This window comes from Vicugna pacos, chromosome 2 (genome assembly GCF_048564905.1).
Source record: "Vicugna pacos chromosome 2, VicPac4, whole genome shotgun sequence".
Classification (NCBI taxonomy): Eukaryota; Metazoa; Chordata; class Mammalia; order Artiodactyla; family Camelidae; genus Vicugna; species Vicugna pacos.
In genome coordinates this window covers 68,729,007-68,749,123 of record NC_132988.1, presented here as the reverse complement: position 1 = coordinate 68,749,123, position 20,117 = coordinate 68,729,007, and the positions used below count along the sequence as shown (strand labels likewise).

General features: G+C 37.6%; 1 protein-coding gene across 7 annotated transcripts in view; it reads right to left on the bottom strand.

Moving 5' to 3' along the window:
• Positions 1-20,117, bottom strand: part of RUFY3 (RUN and FYVE domain containing 3) — a 74,562-nt gene that overhangs the window by 12,860 nt on the left and 41,585 nt on the right. For all 7 annotated transcript variants that reach the window (XM_072941045.1, XM_072941039.1, XM_072941032.1 and 4 more), the window contains 11 exons: positions 17,327-17,500; positions 16,429-16,546; positions 15,485-15,586; positions 11,943-12,066; positions 11,129-11,190; positions 9,540-9,605; positions 8,207-8,276; positions 5,087-5,179; positions 3,507-3,590; positions 1,735-1,902; positions 1,150-1,247 (listed from right to left, as the gene is read on the bottom strand). In XM_072941045.1, coding sequence (XP_072797146.1) covers positions 1,150-1,247; positions 1,735-1,902; positions 3,507-3,590; positions 5,087-5,179; positions 8,207-8,276; positions 9,540-9,605; positions 11,129-11,190; positions 11,943-12,066; positions 15,485-15,586; positions 16,429-16,546; positions 17,327-17,486 — 1,145 coding nt within the window. In that variant the 5' untranslated portion in view covers positions 17,487-17,500. The remainder of the gene's footprint in view (positions 1-1,149; positions 1,248-1,734; positions 1,903-3,506; positions 3,591-5,086; positions 5,180-8,206; positions 8,277-9,539; positions 9,606-11,128; positions 11,191-11,942; positions 12,067-15,484; positions 15,587-16,428; positions 16,547-17,326; positions 17,501-20,117) is intronic.

Here is a 20,117-nt window from a genome sequence, read left to right as displayed (position 1 = left end):
GTTAACGATAATATGGGGTGCTGTTCAGGACCCCCCTGGTAAAGTACCATCTGAATAAAAGAAGCCATCCACTCGTCCATTCATTCACACTTCTACTAAATGATTGCCCTGGACATTCAAGGTACTGTGACAGATTCAGTGAGGGAACTCAAAGGATTAGTTAACTAACCTCAAGGAACTCATACTCTCATCAGATCAGTTACACTTATTAAGGCTTTATAAGGTGAGGCCGAAAGTGAGAAGTGCTATAAACATACGGACAGGTATAGCCATAAGACTATGGGAATTCCAGCAAGGACAGACGGGCAGTTTATTTCTAGCTGGGAAGAAGTATCAGAGTAAGCTCTGGGTAGGTGGCATTTGAGCATGAACGTAAAAATTGTATCTGGAGAACATGGGAGTGGGAAGAGGAAGGGCATTTCTAATTGGTCAAACTATTAAGAAAGATATGTCCAGGGGCCAGTAAGTAGTTTAGCTTTGCTCAAGAGCAAGAAGGGTGAGCAGTGGGTGTTACAGGTGGCAGCACAGGCTGACAACACTTAATGACCATGGCTCATTCAGTCTCGAAGTTTCAGCTGAGCCACCAGGAAGAGAAGAGAGTAGCACGGGGAGAGGATGTACTCTGGGCAGACTGAGCTGTGGGTACTGGTGGGAACAGCTGATCAGAGGGTGAAAATGCAAGACTGGGCTCCAGATGGGGGACAGAGCTGGAGACTGACAGATCTGAGAGTTGTGGGTGGGAGGCGACAGTGGGAGCCTTGGAACTAACTATTTAGGAGAAAACAGAGAAAAAAAGGAGATGGGAGAGGAGGGGAAAGGGGTTACAGTGATCAGAAGGGCCCTCAGCACCCCTCCACTGCCCAGCCCCAAAGCCTTCAAAGACTTGAGTGATGAACAATAAAATAACACAGTCACAAACAGATTTAAAAGTCCTTTCATCCTTGTAAGTACCCCTCCTCTAACACATGACACTGAAATGTTTTTAGTGATATCTTAAAAAACATACAATTTAATTGGCTTTCTTTCTACCAGCATGACTGATGTTAAGCGGGTAGAATTCCATATACTGTTTGCCAAACACACGCCACACTCTCATCACTTCCAGTACGGAACGCCCGAAGTGTTTCACTAAAGAAACAGCACTGTTACCTTTGTTCCAGTTGTTTAATAGTAGCAGCCATCTGATTAGTCTTCTCTTCCAAGCGACTGTTTAGTTCACTTTTCTGTTTCACTCCTAAGTCTGAACTCTGTTAGGCAAAAGAGTTAGGAGTGATGTATATATAACACAAAATACTGAAACAAATCACACATGCCTCTGCAACCTAATGGAAAGTGGGAAACAGAGAAATGGAAATGCCCGTATATTTGTATATGGGTTAATTCTCAAATGGAGGGAAAAATAAGAAACATTTAAAATTAGTATTGTGATGTGCAGTTCTGTCTCAAAAATCAACATCAGAAAGTACATCAATTTACCTATATAACTCAGTTGGCAGGTTAGGCTGGAGGGCAGAAATTATCCTACAGGATAAAGAAGAGCCCCTTGCCCCATTACAACGTGAAAAGTGACCGTGGCTCTCCAGAACAGCAGTCCAGGACCCTGTGACAGTCTGATTCCTAGAGTGGTTTACGTTTTCCTCTTGTATGTCAAGTGTGCTTCTAGAGAACGAGAGGGCAGAGGGAAGCCCCGGGACTTCAGAGAGTCAGTGAGACTGTTTCTCATAGTTCTCTTACCTGCAGCTTAAAGGCAAGTTCATGTTTAAGGGCCCTGAGGTCATCCAGCTGCTGCCGCAGAGACACCAGGGCATCCTGCTTCTCACAGACATCCTTCTCCAGCATCTTCATAGCCAGTTCCATCTCCTGCCTCATGCTGATCTGGATCTCCAGTTCTTTTTCAACATCCTGCTCCACAAAGGGAAACAAACTGCTTACTCTCTCCTTCCTCAAGTGAAAACCCTAAAATTCCACAGGAAAAGGCAGACCAAAACTCTCAGGTCTGAAATCTGGCAAAATAGCTATAAGCTGTCATTCAATGCAGAGACATTAACAACAAGAATAATAACAACTAGGATAATTACTGTAACATTTATTCAATAATTTACAAATCTGAAAAGCTTGGTATGCCCCAGGTAATGCTATTTAATATGTCTAAAATGCATGCATCTTTGAGGCACTTCATTAGATATTCAAGTAGACAACTGACACCATGTCCTATTATAGAAATATACATAAAGTGTTACAGCGGTCAGCACAAAATGAAGCTGCCGGAATTTGGAGGCTGCTGCCATTTTCAAGAGCCCAAGGAACCCCAGAGATACTTTGGGTCCCCAGGGTAACATCTCACTTACTGGGAATGGTCAATATAGCTGACTGAATTTTTATACTCACTTACCATGAAATCCTCTTTTATTTCAACCATTATTACTACAACATTATTTGGATAATCAGAGGTACAAAGATCTAAGGTTCTGCCCAGGGCTTATCTAGAACCTTGTCTCCTTGCTTGGTTCCCTTCCTTTTTAACAAACATTTACCTTAATGTGTTATGAGAATGCGGAAAACTCTGTGTAAGATTTTTTTCACTTGCCACTTAACTGAGGCACTCCTCTGTACACAGTTAGCATAAAAGAAAACAAATCAGACTGCTCCTTAAAATGCTGGCCTATAGTATTCCTAGGACCTTCCTTATGGCAAGTATATTGAGACTGAATCCACAAACGCATAGAAGGAAAATGATAATTATTTCAAGTTGTTATTATTGTTAAAGTAACATGATAAAATGACCTGAAGTTCTGTTTTATGCACTGAAAGTTTGTGATAAACTGTAAATTGGGTCAGTGCTTATTTTCAGGCTTCTCCCTATTCTTAGAGACATTATTGGCAGCGATCATTTGGTTGTCATACTGTCTAAATTACAGGAGGAGTTGATGTACTAATACCATAGGTGCATTAATACACTGACCTTTGGATAAAATCTATTATAGGAGAATTATTCCTTATTATATATCCTTATATATATGCATATATATATTCTTAATTTCCAAAAATATTTTAAGACTAATACTGATAACACATTTCTATTTATGTATAAGAACAAGAATAAACTCAGAAATAACAACTAAAAGTAAAAGAGTACAATTCTACATTAATGATTCTTAGTAAGGAGAGAGGGGAGGTCTCCTGCCCAGCCCAAGGAGACAGATCTTTGCAGGGGTAAGGCTGAGGTAGGAAGGGAGATATCTAATGTTTTTGCAACATGAACTATAAAAGTAAAAAGAAAATAAAAATAAGGTTTGGCAAAATCCTATTGGCTGTTGAGAATATTCAGAAAATGACTGAGGAAGCATTATAGGGAATATGGGTTATAAGAAAGAGAAACAACTTTATAGGATCCATAAAATCTGTTAGAACACCACTGACAGTCCTTGGTGTGAGAGAGAAAGCCCCTCAGTCGGCTGTTAGGTTTTAATGTGTTCCTGAACTGTTGGAATGTAGGCAAAGTTTACCAGTCGTAGTTGTGTCTCCTCCTTTAAGTGCTTTCTTGCTTCACTCAGTGCTTGCCCTTCTGAAGTTCTGTCTGGCTTAGGACCCTTGAAAAGATAAATAAAATAGTACGTATTTAACGACTTAAAGAATCTATACGGTTGGCTGACACTAGCACTGCTATTCAGTAAAGAAAATGATCATATCTAGGCGCATATGAGGATGAGCAAAGCCAACAAAGAAACTGAAGAGGTTCACTAAGTTAAAAATTCTTAAGCTGAATGGGAGATTTCTTCTCATTTTATTTAAAGTCCTAAACAGTTTACCAAACCAAGTGGTAGAAGTCTTAAAAATCATCCTCTAAAAACAAAACAGCATTCACTATACACTATAAATTGGACCAAAGGTTCAAATGGTAATACTGTCCTCCTCCAGAGATCTCACATCTGGTGTCTCCGACCATCCACCAGATGATCCAACCAACCAGAGATCAGAGCTAAAGATGAGCAGCTCACCAGAAAATTCTTCAGAGCAGACAGTTTTTTTTTTTTTTAACAAACTCCACAAATAAAACTGAAACATATTACTCATGTTGGTCCCCACTCAGAGCCTGGTTATTAGTTTTTTTAAAAAAATATTTATTTATTATTGTATTATCTAATTAATTAATTAAAAAAAATTTGGTGGTGGGGTGGAGAGAATTAGGTTTGTTTATTTTTAGAGAAGGTACTGGGGATTGAACTCAGGACCTTGTAAATGCTAAGCACGCACTCTACCACTGAGCTATACCCTCCCCACCAGGAACCATTTTAATAATTGGATTTCTGGATTCCTAGGTCACAGCAGGTTAAAAGCATGAGGATAAGGAGTAGGGAGACCTTTCTAGAAAGTAGTGCCAACAGCAGTAAGACGTAAGAGATGCCAGTGAAATAAAAGGCAGAAAACCACCCACAGTAATCTGGGAATATTTAAGTACAGGTGCTAGAAGCAATCAATTTCAACAGCTCCCTAAAGTAGCACCACTGTAATTCAGTACAGAGTTGCCAATGTTGATAATAATGATCTTCAGTCATCATAAAGGGCTAAATGTGTTAAGTTATATCCTCTACTTAAGAAGGCTTAGAATTGTGCATACATAAAAGGTTTGCAAAATATGTTTAGACATCTATAAAAAGTTTGGCACTTTAAGGGACCGAGTTACCCAGAAAATTCATTTGTGTAGTAACTCTTTCCTAGTGGTATCAGATAAACACTCCCTATAAAACAGTAACAAGGTCTAAAAATAATGGTATATTTAATATAATAGAATACTTAAATACAGTACAAATCATTAGCACATAAAAACAAGGAATTGAATTCGACTATTTTCTCGAAGTCCCTAAACAGATTCAGGTGGTGGTGAAGCCAAGGAGTATCTGCCGAAGAGGGGGCACCGCCCTCCCATCACCTTCATCATTCATGAAATTCTGCACGAGTCTAGTGAGAACAGTACACTGGACATATGCAAATGCTCGCTGCTTCCAAACAGTTCTCTGGAGGTTCCCTGACTGCTAACACACTGACATGCTCTCTAGGAATACTTTACAAATCCAGTAAGATTAACCTTCCGATTAGATTCCAGTATGTAGGAGCTTTCCTCTTTAACTCGTTCCATTTCTTCTTGCAAGGTGATAATCCTGTTGTTTGCAACTGCAAGCTGTTGACAAAATGTGAAAAATAATCTTTTATCTTTCTTTTATTAACAGAGGGTAAGATAATTCATGATCTGCTAGAACATGATTTTCAGGCTTAGATATTTTTAGAAGGAAAGAAATCTGTCTATAACCCTGTAAAAATGTTCTTGTAGGGAACTTAGGAGAAATACCTTTAAAGATAAAAACAAAAAGCCTCTCCTGCTGCTGCTTTTTTGGTAAACTTTTTTCAGTACCAAAATGTTAACTTAAGATTGTTTACCTCAAGGGTGTCCTCATGGATAATTATATTTAGTTATAATACCTATTTCTAAAATGTTTACGAGGTCACCTCATGCCTTGGGATCCATCTTACAAACCCTCCATAAAACCTTTTACAGATGATTTTTTAAAGGGTAAAGAAATGAACTCTAAAGTTCTCACTTTAAAAGATGCCACTAGGCATTGAAGAGATTTTTCATTTGGGGGCCTAAAGAGATAAGGTAATGTTATGAACAGTATATTGCTAAGGGAAACAAATCCCCATTTCACACGATAGAAGAACCAAGCGGAAACACTATCCTTCTCTGCACCTACCGAGCTCAGTTCCCCACAGGGAATGGAAGGTGCCTGAAGGAGGCTGGGAGAGCCAGCCCCTCTCAGCCGGGCCATCTGCCTTCTTGCCTCCACGTGGTTCCTCGTCTAACGTGTCAGTACAGAGAAGCCAGGCTCAGGCACGATTTACAGGCAGTGCCAGCAGCCCACTTCTCTCTGCTCCACCGGCCTTGTAAAGCATAATGAAGTAACTCTGGGCAGGTGGGTCTGCTCTCTAGCACCAAGCGCGCCCTCAGACTGCTTCTGCCAAGGTCTTACCATCAGAGAAATGTTAGGAATGACGACTGCAGATCCAAGTGGGCTTTCTAAGTCAGCTTTACCAACTTAAGTGGATGTTTACCTATCTGCATCTGCTCCATTCTTCTCACTTTGTCATATTGGTTCAAAACTCAGGAGGGGAAAGAAGGTCTTTTTTGTTTGTTTGTTTTTTACTGGTCCCCTTAAATCCAAAATAGATGGAAATGAGAGAAGGTGGACCTCATTAGGCTTATCTGCTCTTTATAAAGTCTATGCACAGCACTTACCTATCTCTAAAAGTTTGAAGTTTCAAAACACTAAATCTTACTGGTAAAATAAATAAATGAATGAATGAATACACTAATACTGTTGGTAAAATAAATCCAGGTCAAGAGAACAAGTCTTGTGACTGAAGGAATAAAATAATCAACTGCATTTACTGAGTACATATGATGTGTCAGGCACTGGTCTAGGCCCTTATGCATTAAATCATTTAATTTGCACAAAAATCTTATTACTGTTCTTATCTTTATTTTACAGATAAGTAAACCAAGGAATAGAAAGAAGCTTAAGTAACTGACCCATGATCAAAAAGCCAGCAAGTGCCAGAGCTGGGACATGAACCCAAGCAGTCCAGTGTTGGAGAGGCATGCTTAACTGCTATGCCCCATTGCCTCCATAGAATAGCAGTAGAATCACAGTAGAAAGTTTTGTGCAGAATATTTCAAAAGGCTTGTGGGATAAAATGCTAATGGTCATATCCATAAGTTAAAGTTTTAATATAATTTAAGAATCTACATCCAAAAATTAAGCCCACAGAGCCGAGTAATAAGGAAGGTGTTGTAAAGTTATAACAATGAAAATGTTCATTCTGAAAAAATCTGATTAGATGGCATTTCCTGACTAGGGTTTTAAGTTCCTTTTTTTATACCAATTTTTTTGAAGTATATTTGATTTACAACATTATATTAGTTTCAGGTATATAACATAGTGATATAATATTTTTATAGATTATACTCTCTATATGTAAAATCTGTAGATTATAAATGTTTATTATATTATAGCCTTGAAGCTATTATAAAATATTGGCTGTATTCCCTCTACTGTACAATATATCCTAGTAGCTTATTTATTTTATACATAACAGTTCACATGTCTTAATCCACTACCCCGACCTTGCCCCTCACCACTTCCCTATCCCACTGTAACCACTAATTGTTCTCTACATCTGAGTCTGTTTCTGCTTTGTTATACTCATTTGTTTCATCTTTCAGATTCCACACGTAAGTGATAACATACATTATTTATCTTTCTCTGTCTAACTTATTTCACTAAGCATAATACCCTCCAGGTCCACCTATGCTGTGTTTAAGCCACATTTATCTCACTGTATGTAAATGGATAGTTATAACTAAAAGAGAGAGAAGATAAAGCCTTTGCCACCTGAAAATTTTTACTTAAGGTTTTTCACAGAAACTAATCTATTCAATCTAATGCTGTTGAAAAAAAATATGCAGTTTAGCATTTGTAAACTGGGGAGGAAATATATTAATCAGAAGTAAAATATGAGGTTATTTTTTATCCTTATTTTAGGGACTTTTCTAAGAGTTTTCACATATATATTCTTATCTGACTTTCAGGGTAATTGGAGGCTAAAAGGGGAAGTGTAAACACCCTAAAGTGCCAGTGAGGGAACTGGGCCTCCCGCAAGTCAAGTGACTTACTTGCTCAGGAGCACATGACATGTAAGCAGGAACTACTGGTCTTCTGACCAGTGTTCTTTACGTTATCTGTCCCATCACCCCAGGGAGAAAACAAAACCTGTGCAGGTAGGGAGCTTGCCAATCTGGCATACAGAAATCAATGCCTGGCAGGTGTAAATCTTTGTCTAGCTCTGGCACGTAAGTGGTACCTAAAGTGTTTGTTGAACGGATATGATGCTATCTGCTAAACATTACCTCCAGGCTAGCCCAGACAAAACACACAAAAGAAAGCAAAATACTTGAGCAGCCCAGGTTCTATGCCTACAAAGTCCAACTGGGTAACTGACCCCTGAAATAAGCCAGCTGGCCATTCTTGTCAGAACAAGGTATTATCTGAAAAGTCAAGTCCTTTATTTTCAAGGCTCCAGAGAAATTATTTTCCACTAACGCACATTACTAAATTCCATAAGGCAATCAAAGAACTTCCAAAACACTTACCTCCTCTGTCAGCTTAGTGTTGGATTTTTCTAATGCATCCACTTTTGCCTGAAGGTTGTTCACAGTAGCACTATCAAGAGAAGAAAAAACATAACGGTCTCCTCTGAGAAACAGAATAATATCCTGTACTTTCTTTCAAAACACCCATCATACTTATCATTCATTGTTTACTCTCCACAATTCTCGACTTTCAGGCTCTAAGACAGCTTACAAGGCAATATGTATCTTACCTGCTACATCCTTGGCATTGAAATTTGTATTTACTAAGTATTTGTTGATGAAATAAAAGAGCTGATGCACTACACTGTAAACTTCAAGATTTATATACATACATATATACATACAGTAAGAATACTAGGCTACATGAATTATGATGTGCTTGCCAGTCACCAAGCACTCTTCTGAATGATTTTACTTACATTATTTCATTTATTGCTTTCAACAACCCCACCTTCAGTATCCTCAACTACAGATAAAGAAACTGAGGCACTGAAAGAGTAAATAATAGTGTTATATTTATATTTCACTGTCAACTGTAACCATATCTTTGCTTGGCTAACATTGCCACAGTTCACTGTTCATTATTAGTACTCAGTCTCCAGAGAAAATGTACTTAAATTGTTCTTGAGTTTTCTAGACGGAACCAAGACTATAATTTATATTGATACTAGCAGAATCATATTTTAGGTCTTACTTAAATTACAATGATTATCTTTCATAAGAGAACTATAAATAATTAATGGATATATTAATTCTTCTGACTTATTCAACAGTTTTTAGAACATCAATGTACTTGAGAATACCAGTACATTTTGGATAGCTCTCCTCAAGAGAAAAGAGATTGTTTTATGTTCTGGTCATAAAAAATACTTGGTGAGTACTCGGTAAATTAGTGGTAGTGTTGGTGAAAAGGGGGCAAATTAATATTATCAATCTAATGTATGTGAAATGCAAGGGACCAACAAGATGTGACTAACCTAAAGGTACCAAAACAACAAGCAGTTTACCCAAGATTAGTCCTGAAATACGTGGCTGGATCTACTGAATCAAGAAGACCTCCAATTTCAACTGTCTATGTCACAAACTTAAGAATTCTTAATTGAGTATATTTACATAATCCCTAGAGTTCTAATTACATACTAGTTTTATTCTGCCTTTCATTAAAGGTCACCAAGACAGTTAAATGCCACTTAACCAGGGCTTAGCTCAGTGCCTGGCAAGCAGGAATTCTATATATAGTTGAGTATTGCCTGAATTTATCCTAACTGCTCATCAGTTTACACTTCCCTTCCCCCACAACAAAACCCCCAGTAATTGTTTACTAATTCCTTACTTCAGATGTCTGTTGAGTTCTTCTACGTAGTTCTTCTGATCCAGAATTGCAGTAATCTGGCCATCTCTAGGGAGAAAAAGGTTAAAAATAGAGCTAAAATAAATACCATTAGAAATACCAAGATGCCTCCTGCCCCTAATCTTTTCATAAAATACAGAAATGAAATTATGTCATAGACACACCGAACCAGAAGATAGACCTGACGTCTAATTCCCTCGACATTATCAACGAGAGAGACTTGGTTTAAAACTGAAGCCCCTGCCCCTACATGTTAATAGAGCCCTTGTTATAGCTTATACCTCTTAATGACTTAGGTTATAGGTATCATGTGCAATCTATTCGAGGCTTTTAAAGAATAAAAATCTTCTTCTTGCAACTGATGGAGTTTTTTAGCTTTGCTAGTATGATTTACAGTAGCAATGTTCCACATGTCATAGGAACTGAAGTACGCTTACTCAGGTGTACTAACTGTTCTCAAAGACTATAAATTTGTCTTTAAATGCTATTTGAATTTCAAGGTGAATGGTATAAAAGATTTTCACAAAGATCAAGTGTTTATTATTACATAAGAAAGTTAAATGTGGAAAAAGGAGGTTTACTTCTGGAGCCAACTAGAGTAGGCAAAAGTTAAACAGACAGACTTTTCCACTTAAAGACAAAATTCAAGGCCACATACCTCTCTAACACTACTTAAAGAAAAAGCCATATAATAATCTTAGCTCAACACCCAAGGTTCAAAACTTCAGACTATGGTTTCCACTGCTGAGTTTGTTTTTTATTTTATTATATATATGTATTTTTATTGAAGTATAGTTAATTTACAATGTTGTGTCAATTTCCAGTGTACAGCGTAATGCTTCAGTCATACATGAACATACATATATTTGCTTTCATATTCTTTTTCAACATAAGTTTCTACAAGATATTAAATATAGTTCCCTGTGCTATACAGTATGAAATTGTTGTTTATCTATTTTATATATATTAGTTAGTATCTGCAAATTTCAAACTCCCAATTTGTCCCTTCCCACCCTCTTCCCCACCCCGGGTAACCATAAGTTTGTTTTCTAAGTGGGTCAACTGCTAAATTTATAAAAGTTATAAGGTGAGCTTCTGATCTCCAATTTCCAAGTACCATATGGATATTTTAAAAACTTCAAATTTTGAAATAATTTTACATTTACAGAAGTTGTAAAAGTAGTGCTGAGTTCCTAGATACTCTTCATTCAGCTCCCTGTAATGTTAACATTTCCTACAACCCAGTGATGCACATAATAATAGTGCAAATTTTAAGCAAACTGAAAATACAATCCTCTGGTCAAGAAGACCATGTTTTCAAATGAGATGGAGCACTGGGTTCCTTTTATAAAAATTTTTATAAACCTGAACCGCATAGCAAGAAAACCCACTTAACTAAATCCCCTTTTAAGGTTTAGCAGGCACAATAGTCAGATACTTTTGACAAGATTCTATTAAAGCTAAATCATCAGAAATCCTTTCCGTACATCTGTGAAAGAAGTATTGTTGTGAACTTTAAATAGTATTAAGAACACTAAAGAAAAAGGAACACTAATTTTCTTTGTACATACCCTTCACTACCTTTACTGCTGTTCCCATCCTTGAGATACATTGAAAAATCTATAACTCCAACCTACAGAAAGAATTTTCAGAATTTAATATAAAATTAGATACTTTTCCCAAGCCATAACACAATGGCTCCTTCTAGGCACTCAAAATAGTAGCACAGTCATGACAATTACTAGAAATTTTTAATGCAAATTTAATGTTTTATTATAATCAAGAATTGACAAGTATTATAAGTAAAGAATCAAGATTAAGTCAGTAGGATCATGACATGACTAAAAAGTCAACAGGAAAAGAAAGAAAGAAAGAAAGAAAGAAAGAAAGGAAGGAAGGAAGGAAGGAAGAAAGAAAGAAAGGGTATAGCTCAGTGGTAGTGTATGCCTAGCATGCAGGAGGTCCTAGGTTCAATCCCCAGTATCTCCATTAAAAAAATTAAAAATTAAAAAAAAAAAGTCACCAGAATACTTAATATAAATTTAAGGTTTAATGTTTCTTTCTCTTTTGCTTATTTCAAATATTCTGCTACTAAACCCCTGTATATATATTTTAGTATATATATATATATTTTTTTTCAGCCTGTGCAAATTATTTTTAAAGGGGATCACAGTCAAGAAAAGAATTTGAAAAACATTCATTATGCATAAATGAGCCAAGCTGGAAGGAAAAACAAACTTTTTATATTCACATCAACATTAAAGGAAATCCTACTTATGACTTATAGAACTTCCCCTTATTTGGTTGGTATAATCCCATCAATCCAAATTCTAAGGTAACAGAACTGAGAGTGACACACCAGGTAGCTGAGTATCCTTCTCATACCTGAGAGTCCAGATCTTCTCCTTTCATACAGAAATTGGCATCAATGACATTCAGACCCACCAAAAGACCAGCAATTATGGCTCCTTCCTCTTCCATCATGAGGGCATTGGGTTCATAGAATTCACTGTAAGAGAAATCCATAGAATGCTCTACTGCAATAAAACCTCAAGAATCAATGATGTAATCACAAGACACGAAGAAAAGTGAAGTCCTCATGGTTAAATATGGTCATCTATGATAATAGCAAAAAAAGTAAAAACAAGGATGGCTTGGATATTTTATTTTAGATAATAGGTGCATGAACAGACTCTGGATAATAGAGGTGCAGCTAGAAGAAAAGTGATCAGAATGGTATTTTCACCGAAATGAAAAATCATGCTTTCTCTACATATCTGCATTTGTGATGTACATGGGATAATTATTCAATCTTTAATGCATCTTAAAAATTATTTGCTTTTAAAAATTTGCTTTTTTTCTGATCTGCTTAATTTTTAATTCTAGTTAAGTACCACATTCCTTTCACACAGTGAATAAACATTTAAAAAAATGTGAACTGTTGAATAACTTATATTCATTCCCTTTTGACTAATTAGCAAAAAAAGTTGCCTATCAGCACCCATAATAGGTTGCAGATGATTTAAAATGTTTAAGGGGTCTTTTATTGTTTAATAAAGTCAGTTCTCACTACAGAAAATAGAAAAAGAAGCAAGCAAAAAGAAGCACACAAGAAATCCTATAATTCTAGCCACCAATGACTTGTTAAGACCGTGATATATCACCTTTCAGATCATCATGGAGACATACTTATATTTTTGAGAGATACTAAAGAAGCATTATACCATTAGATTATCTCGAATTTCTTTTTTTGGCTTAATGATAGTGTGAGTAGATTTCTATTGCAATAGATGACTTTCTGCAGCTTCATTTACACTGGCCTTTATAATATTCCACTGTATGGCTGTAGTATAAATGGTAATAGCCAAAACTTCCTTTTTCTTAGCCAGCCTCTCTCTGATGAATAGGTAGCTGTTTTGGCTTTTTACCATGACACATTCCACAGGCTGAAAATGACTTAGAAATAAAAAAGCAGAAGAGAAACAACGCATTTGCCTTTCTTTTTTGATTCTCTATAAAAAATATTAACAAATGGTAAACAGTTCAAAAACAGCACAAAATGATCTGCAAATTGCCCTCTCTTTCAATAATAGCCCATGTGCTATTTTGTTCTTTGACAACCTGTGAAGAAAGCTGAGTAGAACTGGAATGAACACGTTGCTTAATAGTTTATTTTCCCTAAAGACATACAGTAAACACTTCTTGTGTCTGGCTTCCTTCATGCGTTCTTTTATTTGTGAGATTCACATGTATTGCTGAATGCAATGGCAGTTCATTCATTTCACTGCTGGACAGTGTTCGTGGTATGAATTTGCAGCAGTGGATTCACTCCACTTGCTGTCTCTGTTGTGCAGGCTCCAGTGCTTTTCTGAACACGACTGCACACGGTTTTTGGGGCATAAACACCTCCACTTCTCTCAGACACGCCTATGGTGTGAAACTGCTGTGTCAAAGTGAGTGAAAATATGTATACAAAGTGTTCTTCTGTCTAGTTCACAAGGCTGAACCCATCTAATCGGGTGCTCTGCTGGATCGAGAGCTAATTCTTCAGACCCCAATTTGAACCACACAATTTTGATTGAAGACACTCCCCTGCAGCCACCTACTGCTTAAACATTAGACCCTACACCACTTCAAGGCTTGACTCTTGGAAAGTGGAGCCCTCCCTTTGTGGAAATAAACAAGTTCCCCTGAATGGTTCTTATTTCTTTTTATCCTGATTTGTTTAATTTTCTTCGGCAAGAAAACAACAATCAATGCATATGCAGCTGCAGCAACATTAAAACAATGCTCAGTATTAGGATCTGGAGCACAACTTCTTGTGAAAACTAGGCTCTTGGAAAATCCAACCATGTCTTTAAATTCTCTGTTACTTGTTCTTACACTATTTCTCAGAGGCAATCTGCTATATTTGAATTTCTCTGAGTAAATATTAATGACCTATAAAGTACATATAAAAAACTACCCACATCATACAATGTAGCTGGATGTGTTTTCATGAAGAGAACACATCTGTGCAACCAGCACCATATGAAAAAACAGTTTATTATCAGAACTTCAAAAGCCATCTTATGCTGCTTCTACCCCCAATTACTATCCCCACCCCACCAATGGTAGCCCTTTCCTGACTTCTATCATGAAAGATAAGTTGTATATACTTCCAAAGTTTATATAAACCGAGTAACGTGCAATGTATTTTTCATGTATGGTTTCGCTGCCCAACATTACACTAGTGAGATAAATTCATATTGCTGTGTGTAGTTGCTATATGGTATTTCATTGTATGAGAAATAACCATTGTATGGTATTTCATTGTATGGTATAATTTACTTATGCATTCTACTGTGAATGGACACTTGGGGTCCATTACAAACATTGTAATAGCTATGAACATTCTCACTCATGTCTTCTGTTGAACATAACCATTTTTGTTGGCTATACTAACTAGAAATGGAATCACTGATCACAAGGTATGCTTATGATCAGCTTTAATAAAGGATGCCAAACGATTTTTGTAAGTTTCTGAACCAATTAGCTCATCGGCAGGACACTAATGTTGCTTCACATGCTCATCAACACTTGGCATTATCTGTCTTTTTCATTTTAGCCATTCTGGTGGTTGTGTGAGGTTATCACATTGCTGTTTTAATTTGAATTTACAAGATAATTAGTGAAATTAGGTATCTTTTAATATGTTTACCGGCCATTGCAATTTCTTCTTTTGTGAAATGCCTGTTGAAGTCCTTTATTCATTTTTATATTTGCTCATCTGCCTTTTTCTTTTTGGATTGAAGGAGTTCTCTATATACCTGGAATATGCATCCTTTGTTGAATATATACATTATGTATTACAAGTATCTCCTTTAGAGCTATGGGTTGCCTCTCATTCTTAATCTTGTCTTTTGATGAACAGAAGTTCTTCATTTTAATGTAGACCAATTTATCCATCCATTTTTTCCTTTACAGGTAGAACTTTTTGTGTCCTGTTTAAGAAATTTTTGTCTAACTTAGGTTTCTTCTAAACATTTTTATTGTTTTCTTTTTCCCATTCATACCTATGACTCAGCTGGAAATTTTTTTGTGTGCTGAATTTAAATTTAACATTACCTGTCCACTTCCTGTCTTAGTGAGCCTGGGTAAATGCTAAGGTGTCAAAAGCCTCTCCTGCTTTCTGGAGGTGTTAAATTTTGACTTGCCCTGCAAAGGACCATATATATGCCACAGAGACAGTGTGAACCCACGTAATATAAAAATATCTGTTCTTGAGTATGTGTGTATGTGATGTGGGAGGAAGTATTAGTTGAACTATGTGAAACTGTCATGAATCAACTGTTTCTGATCTACAAAAATGATAAATTTACATGATTCAACCTCATACCATATAGAACATGGTAAGAAAAGAACAAAGTTCAAGAAGATTTTCATACCTGAGAAGTTCCTTCTTATTGATCAAAGCTTTCATATATTCTGAAAGTTTCTTCTGCATTAATGCCAAACGAAGCCAGGCTCTTCCTCTGCCTACCGGTGTCCTACAAAAAACACAGAAACCAAACAATGAAAAGTTGCAGAGATTGGGGCCACAGTGGGGACAGATTCACTTACTCTTGCTAGTGGTCACCCAGTATACCCTGTTCCTCATAGCCTCTCCCACCACATCTCTATGTGAGGAATTCTGTGCATGCTAGTGGGAGCCAGGGGTGTGTTTGGGACAAATGCTCTTGTGAGGAATTAGTTACTGAATGAGACTACAATTTGAAGACAAGACCTCTGGGAGGCCAAATTGAAAATGTTCCAGCAGACTACTTTTGGAAAATCATCATAAATGAAATGTGGGTCGTGTAAGTACCCAAACATTAATAATGAGATCACAGGCCACATAGACCTCTACCTGATTAAAATTAGACCAGTCTAATTTGGGAAGGCGATTTCTACTCTTTTTCAAGTTCCAAGCTGGGTTCCGGGTGTCAGTTCCTGAGATTCACTTGACAACTGTTTTAATCTTGGCTCTCCAACTCCATTGAACACATTCTTTGTCTTAAGTCAAGTCCAACATGCTACCTCCCTAGATCTAATTTCTTGAGACTCACCAGCTTATATCCACAGGTGCTTAGAAAAAATACGAAAATGGTTGGTATCTTAACATGAAGACAACCTCTGTTAGATCAATCATAACTATCCTTTGCAGGCACACTTCTCAGTATTCTACGTTACCAGTTCTCTCATAACACCACCTGTTCTAGTCATAACAACATGTTGCATTTCAGATTGTTATGAAATAAATGATTATGGTCATCATTGTCTTTAGTCTCACTCCTGAAGGAGATCGTTAAGAATATTTTCCCTGACAAACAGAATTCAACCTTAAACTTACTTAAGTCCTGGAAGATCTTTAACACTTGCTGTTATCTCTGCAGCTTCTGGAACAAGCTTTTCTACCAGTTCTAGAGGCCCCCAGAAGGATTTATTTTGTCCAAGAAAAGTTTTCTTAGCTAAGGTGATAAAAACAAAGCAATATTTTAATATTTTTTACAACATAAACATACCCTAAACACACACACACTCTATTCAGTGTGCTTTTCAGGGAACCAATCCTAGATTATCAGATAGTTCTAAAATTATTCATGCTTTCAGAATAGGTAACATTTTGTAAAAATAAAAAATCTCCTACTTCTTGAGACTCAGTCCTTCCTCTTTCAGGAAAAATTTATTAACTAGCCATATGATAACAATAAAATATTTTAACAATATCATGTTTAAAACTGTGTGGTATTAGTGAAGAAAACAGCCCAGTGGAAAAGAATACGTAATCCAGAAATAGGTAATCAAAGACTGGGGAGAGAGGAGGAAAAGAAGCAAAGGTGAACAAGACCGAGTCCTGACCTTGAAGCTTCTGGTCAAGTGGGAAGAGCATAGAAGCAAGAGTCAGGAGATCTGAGTTCCAGCACTTGCTCTGCCCCCATTCACTGTGTGACCCAGGGCAAGTCATGTCCCATTCTACGTCTATTTCCACCTGTGAAACACAACTGCCATGTTGGACTAGATACTTGTAACAGTGCTTCCAACCGTAGCTTTTAAGGATTTGTATTTTAAGACCTATACATCCTTCAAGTTAATCACATTCCTGCACCCATACAGGTTGCACTACAATGGATCAATGTCATTAATTCAAGCCTTTTATTCTTTGGCTCCACCAGGAATGCTTCTCTTCTTAAGCACGTATTGCTAGGAAACAGGTGCACGCACATTTGCATTTTGAGGCCGGGGCCTACCTTTCAAGCCATGTTTCAGGCAGTGCTCCATCACAACAAAGAACTGCTGGAGAGGTGCGTAGTCAGAGTCCAGGGTTCTCCCCAGGTTCAGAGCAGATTCAATCAAGCCTTTGATACTCAGCTTGGCCATGTTCATCAGGTTCATGCGTTCGTTAGCCATGAGATAATTAGGATCTGCAGCCAAAAGGGGAAGGATGGAGCCTGGTTACTAGAAATAGCACATTCAAAAACTCAGGATAATTTGACTGGGTTGACATTCGCATTGATGGCGCAAAAACAAAGGTGGGTAAGACTGCGGGTGTCTTGGCAACAATCAAGGCAGTGGCACCAAATTATACTATTAGTTGATGTATTCTCCTCTGCCATGTGCTTACTGTTTAAAAAAAAAAAAGATGCCAGTTGCCCTTAAGAATATTCTTCGTGAAACAGTAAAAAATCTATTTATTTTTATCAAATACTGAGCCCAGAGTAGGCTTTTAATACTGTCAGCACCGCCTCTGCCACCACCATAACTTGGGCCCATCAAGCTCACTAGCACACAGACTTCATGCCGGCCTGCTTCCTTACTGGCCCTGCCTGGTTCATTCTCTGCAGCCTGTGAAGTGCTCTAAAAAAATAAAGCCGATGTAGAAAAAAAGGATAAAGTGCTTAAACTCTGTTCCAAATATACTATTTGCATTTTTAGTATTTATACTAGTAAGCATTGTAATTTAAACTTAGCATTATTAAATGAACTAAAAATAATTAACATTATCAGGAATGCAAATATTAGAACTTAATCAAATCCCCAATTTTTAAAGGCTTAACAGAGTGTATGGCTCTCATCAACCAAATAAACTCCTTGAGGAAAGGGTGTAAGTACCATATTTAATCTGACAAAACTCAGATAGCTTCTTTATTGCACTTGCTACCTTCTTCATTGGTGTTAACCCTGGGCCTGGTACTGCGGGCTGCTTCTTACAGTTATGATCTCAGTCCCTCCTCACTGCATGCTATGAGACAGTTAGACCAACATCACTGACTTAAAAAGAAGGAAAATGAGGCTTAGAGAATTAAGTAGCTGACCTCAGGCGCAGCCAGAAATACCCAACAGAGCCAGAGTCTACACTCTGTTTCTCTGACTTCAAACCCTGTGCTCCTGACCACTATTATCCACCTACAAATACATCAGACTCCAAATATTTATCCTTCCCTCCTGCTGACCGTTCTTTTACACGATTATCACGTTTAATTTTTGCGACTCTATCATTTAAGTGCTGTCTCTTTTTTCAGGGGGTAAAGCAGGCCTGTAATGGTTTAGAGATCCAGGGCCAAACAGCTCCCAAGTAGCAGAATGTGGACTTGGATATAACATGAAAGTCAATGCTCTTTCCACTATGATACGGGCATCCTCCCAAAGCCAACTATGTTACATTTCTATTTTGGCCTGGAGATCTATGAAGTATTTTACCTTTTGAGGAGGATTAAAAGTAATACTAATAAAAGCTCTGCTCCTATAATAGAAACAAGCTACAACACAAAACAGAGATTGTCTTACTTAAATTGTCCCAAGTAATTCTGTTCACATAGTGTTTTCATTTATATCTGCTTTCACAATTAAATGAGCAGAATCAAATCTAAGCTCACCCTCTTCTCCATTAAGTTTAAGGACCTGGAGGTTTCCAGTGCCAACAGTACAAATCTAGGTTTGCTGTAGTGTTCTCTGAGGTAGTATTTTCAGCGGGTACTTTAGTAGGAAAGTCAGAATTGGTATACCTTCCCACTAATTCTTTCCCGCACACTAACAAAAAAAGTTAGGGCCGTGCCTCAAATCTGGCTCTCTGTTCACTGTAGGTCAACTTGTCAAGAATAGAATAAGCTCACAGGAGACACCAAAATACATCAAAAACAACCTCCCAACAGCTGTGAAGAACAACTTTATCAAATATTAATTTCCAGCATCAGTACCAGCAGTTATGTGCACTGTAGACTTTCTGACCTTCTATGCTCACTAGGAGAACGGAAGAGGGCTGGGGTGTGTGGCTACGCATGAACGTTTGCAGAGAACTCCTGGATCCCCATTTAACTCCCCCTGACAGATGGCAAGAAATGTGGTTGGGCTGAGGTAACTGGCAGTCCATAAGGTACCACTCCTTTTGCCTCAAGTCTGCAGATCATTAATTCAGGGAGCTAATAGCAAAAGTAATGTTGCTGGTCAAAGTACATAACCTAATTCCAACCTAGTGAGAACCAGTCACGTGGGAAGAGCTGGATTTGGAGTATGTACAAAATAGCAGACTGTGAGGCATTTTTCCAGAAGTGGTGATACCAGCTCTTCTATGTTGCCTCATCTTGCTCTTCTTGAAATCAGTAGCTGAAACGTTCAAGACATCTGGTTAGAGTCTGGGATACACAGACTACAGAAAGATGGCCTAGTGGCCAGGAAAATTAAATTCCTAACACCTTGGACTGCACGGTGTCAGGAATTTGGTGCTATAACCTTTTTGAACTAACCTGCACCAAACACAAACAACCCACCCATTCTTTAGAAAGTATTACTCTTAACCTTGGCACCACTGACATTTTAGGCCAGCTAATTCCTTTTTTTGAGGGGCTGTTCTGTGAATTAAATCTAGCAGCAACCCAGGCATCTACCCACTAGATGTCAGTAGCACCGTCCAGTCTGACAACCCCAAGTATCTCCAGCTGGTGCCAGAGTCTCCTGAAAGACAACAGCTCCTACATGTGGAGACTGCTACTCTAAACAAATGAAAGAAAGTCAAACAGAAATCAAGGTAACCTGACAATTAGG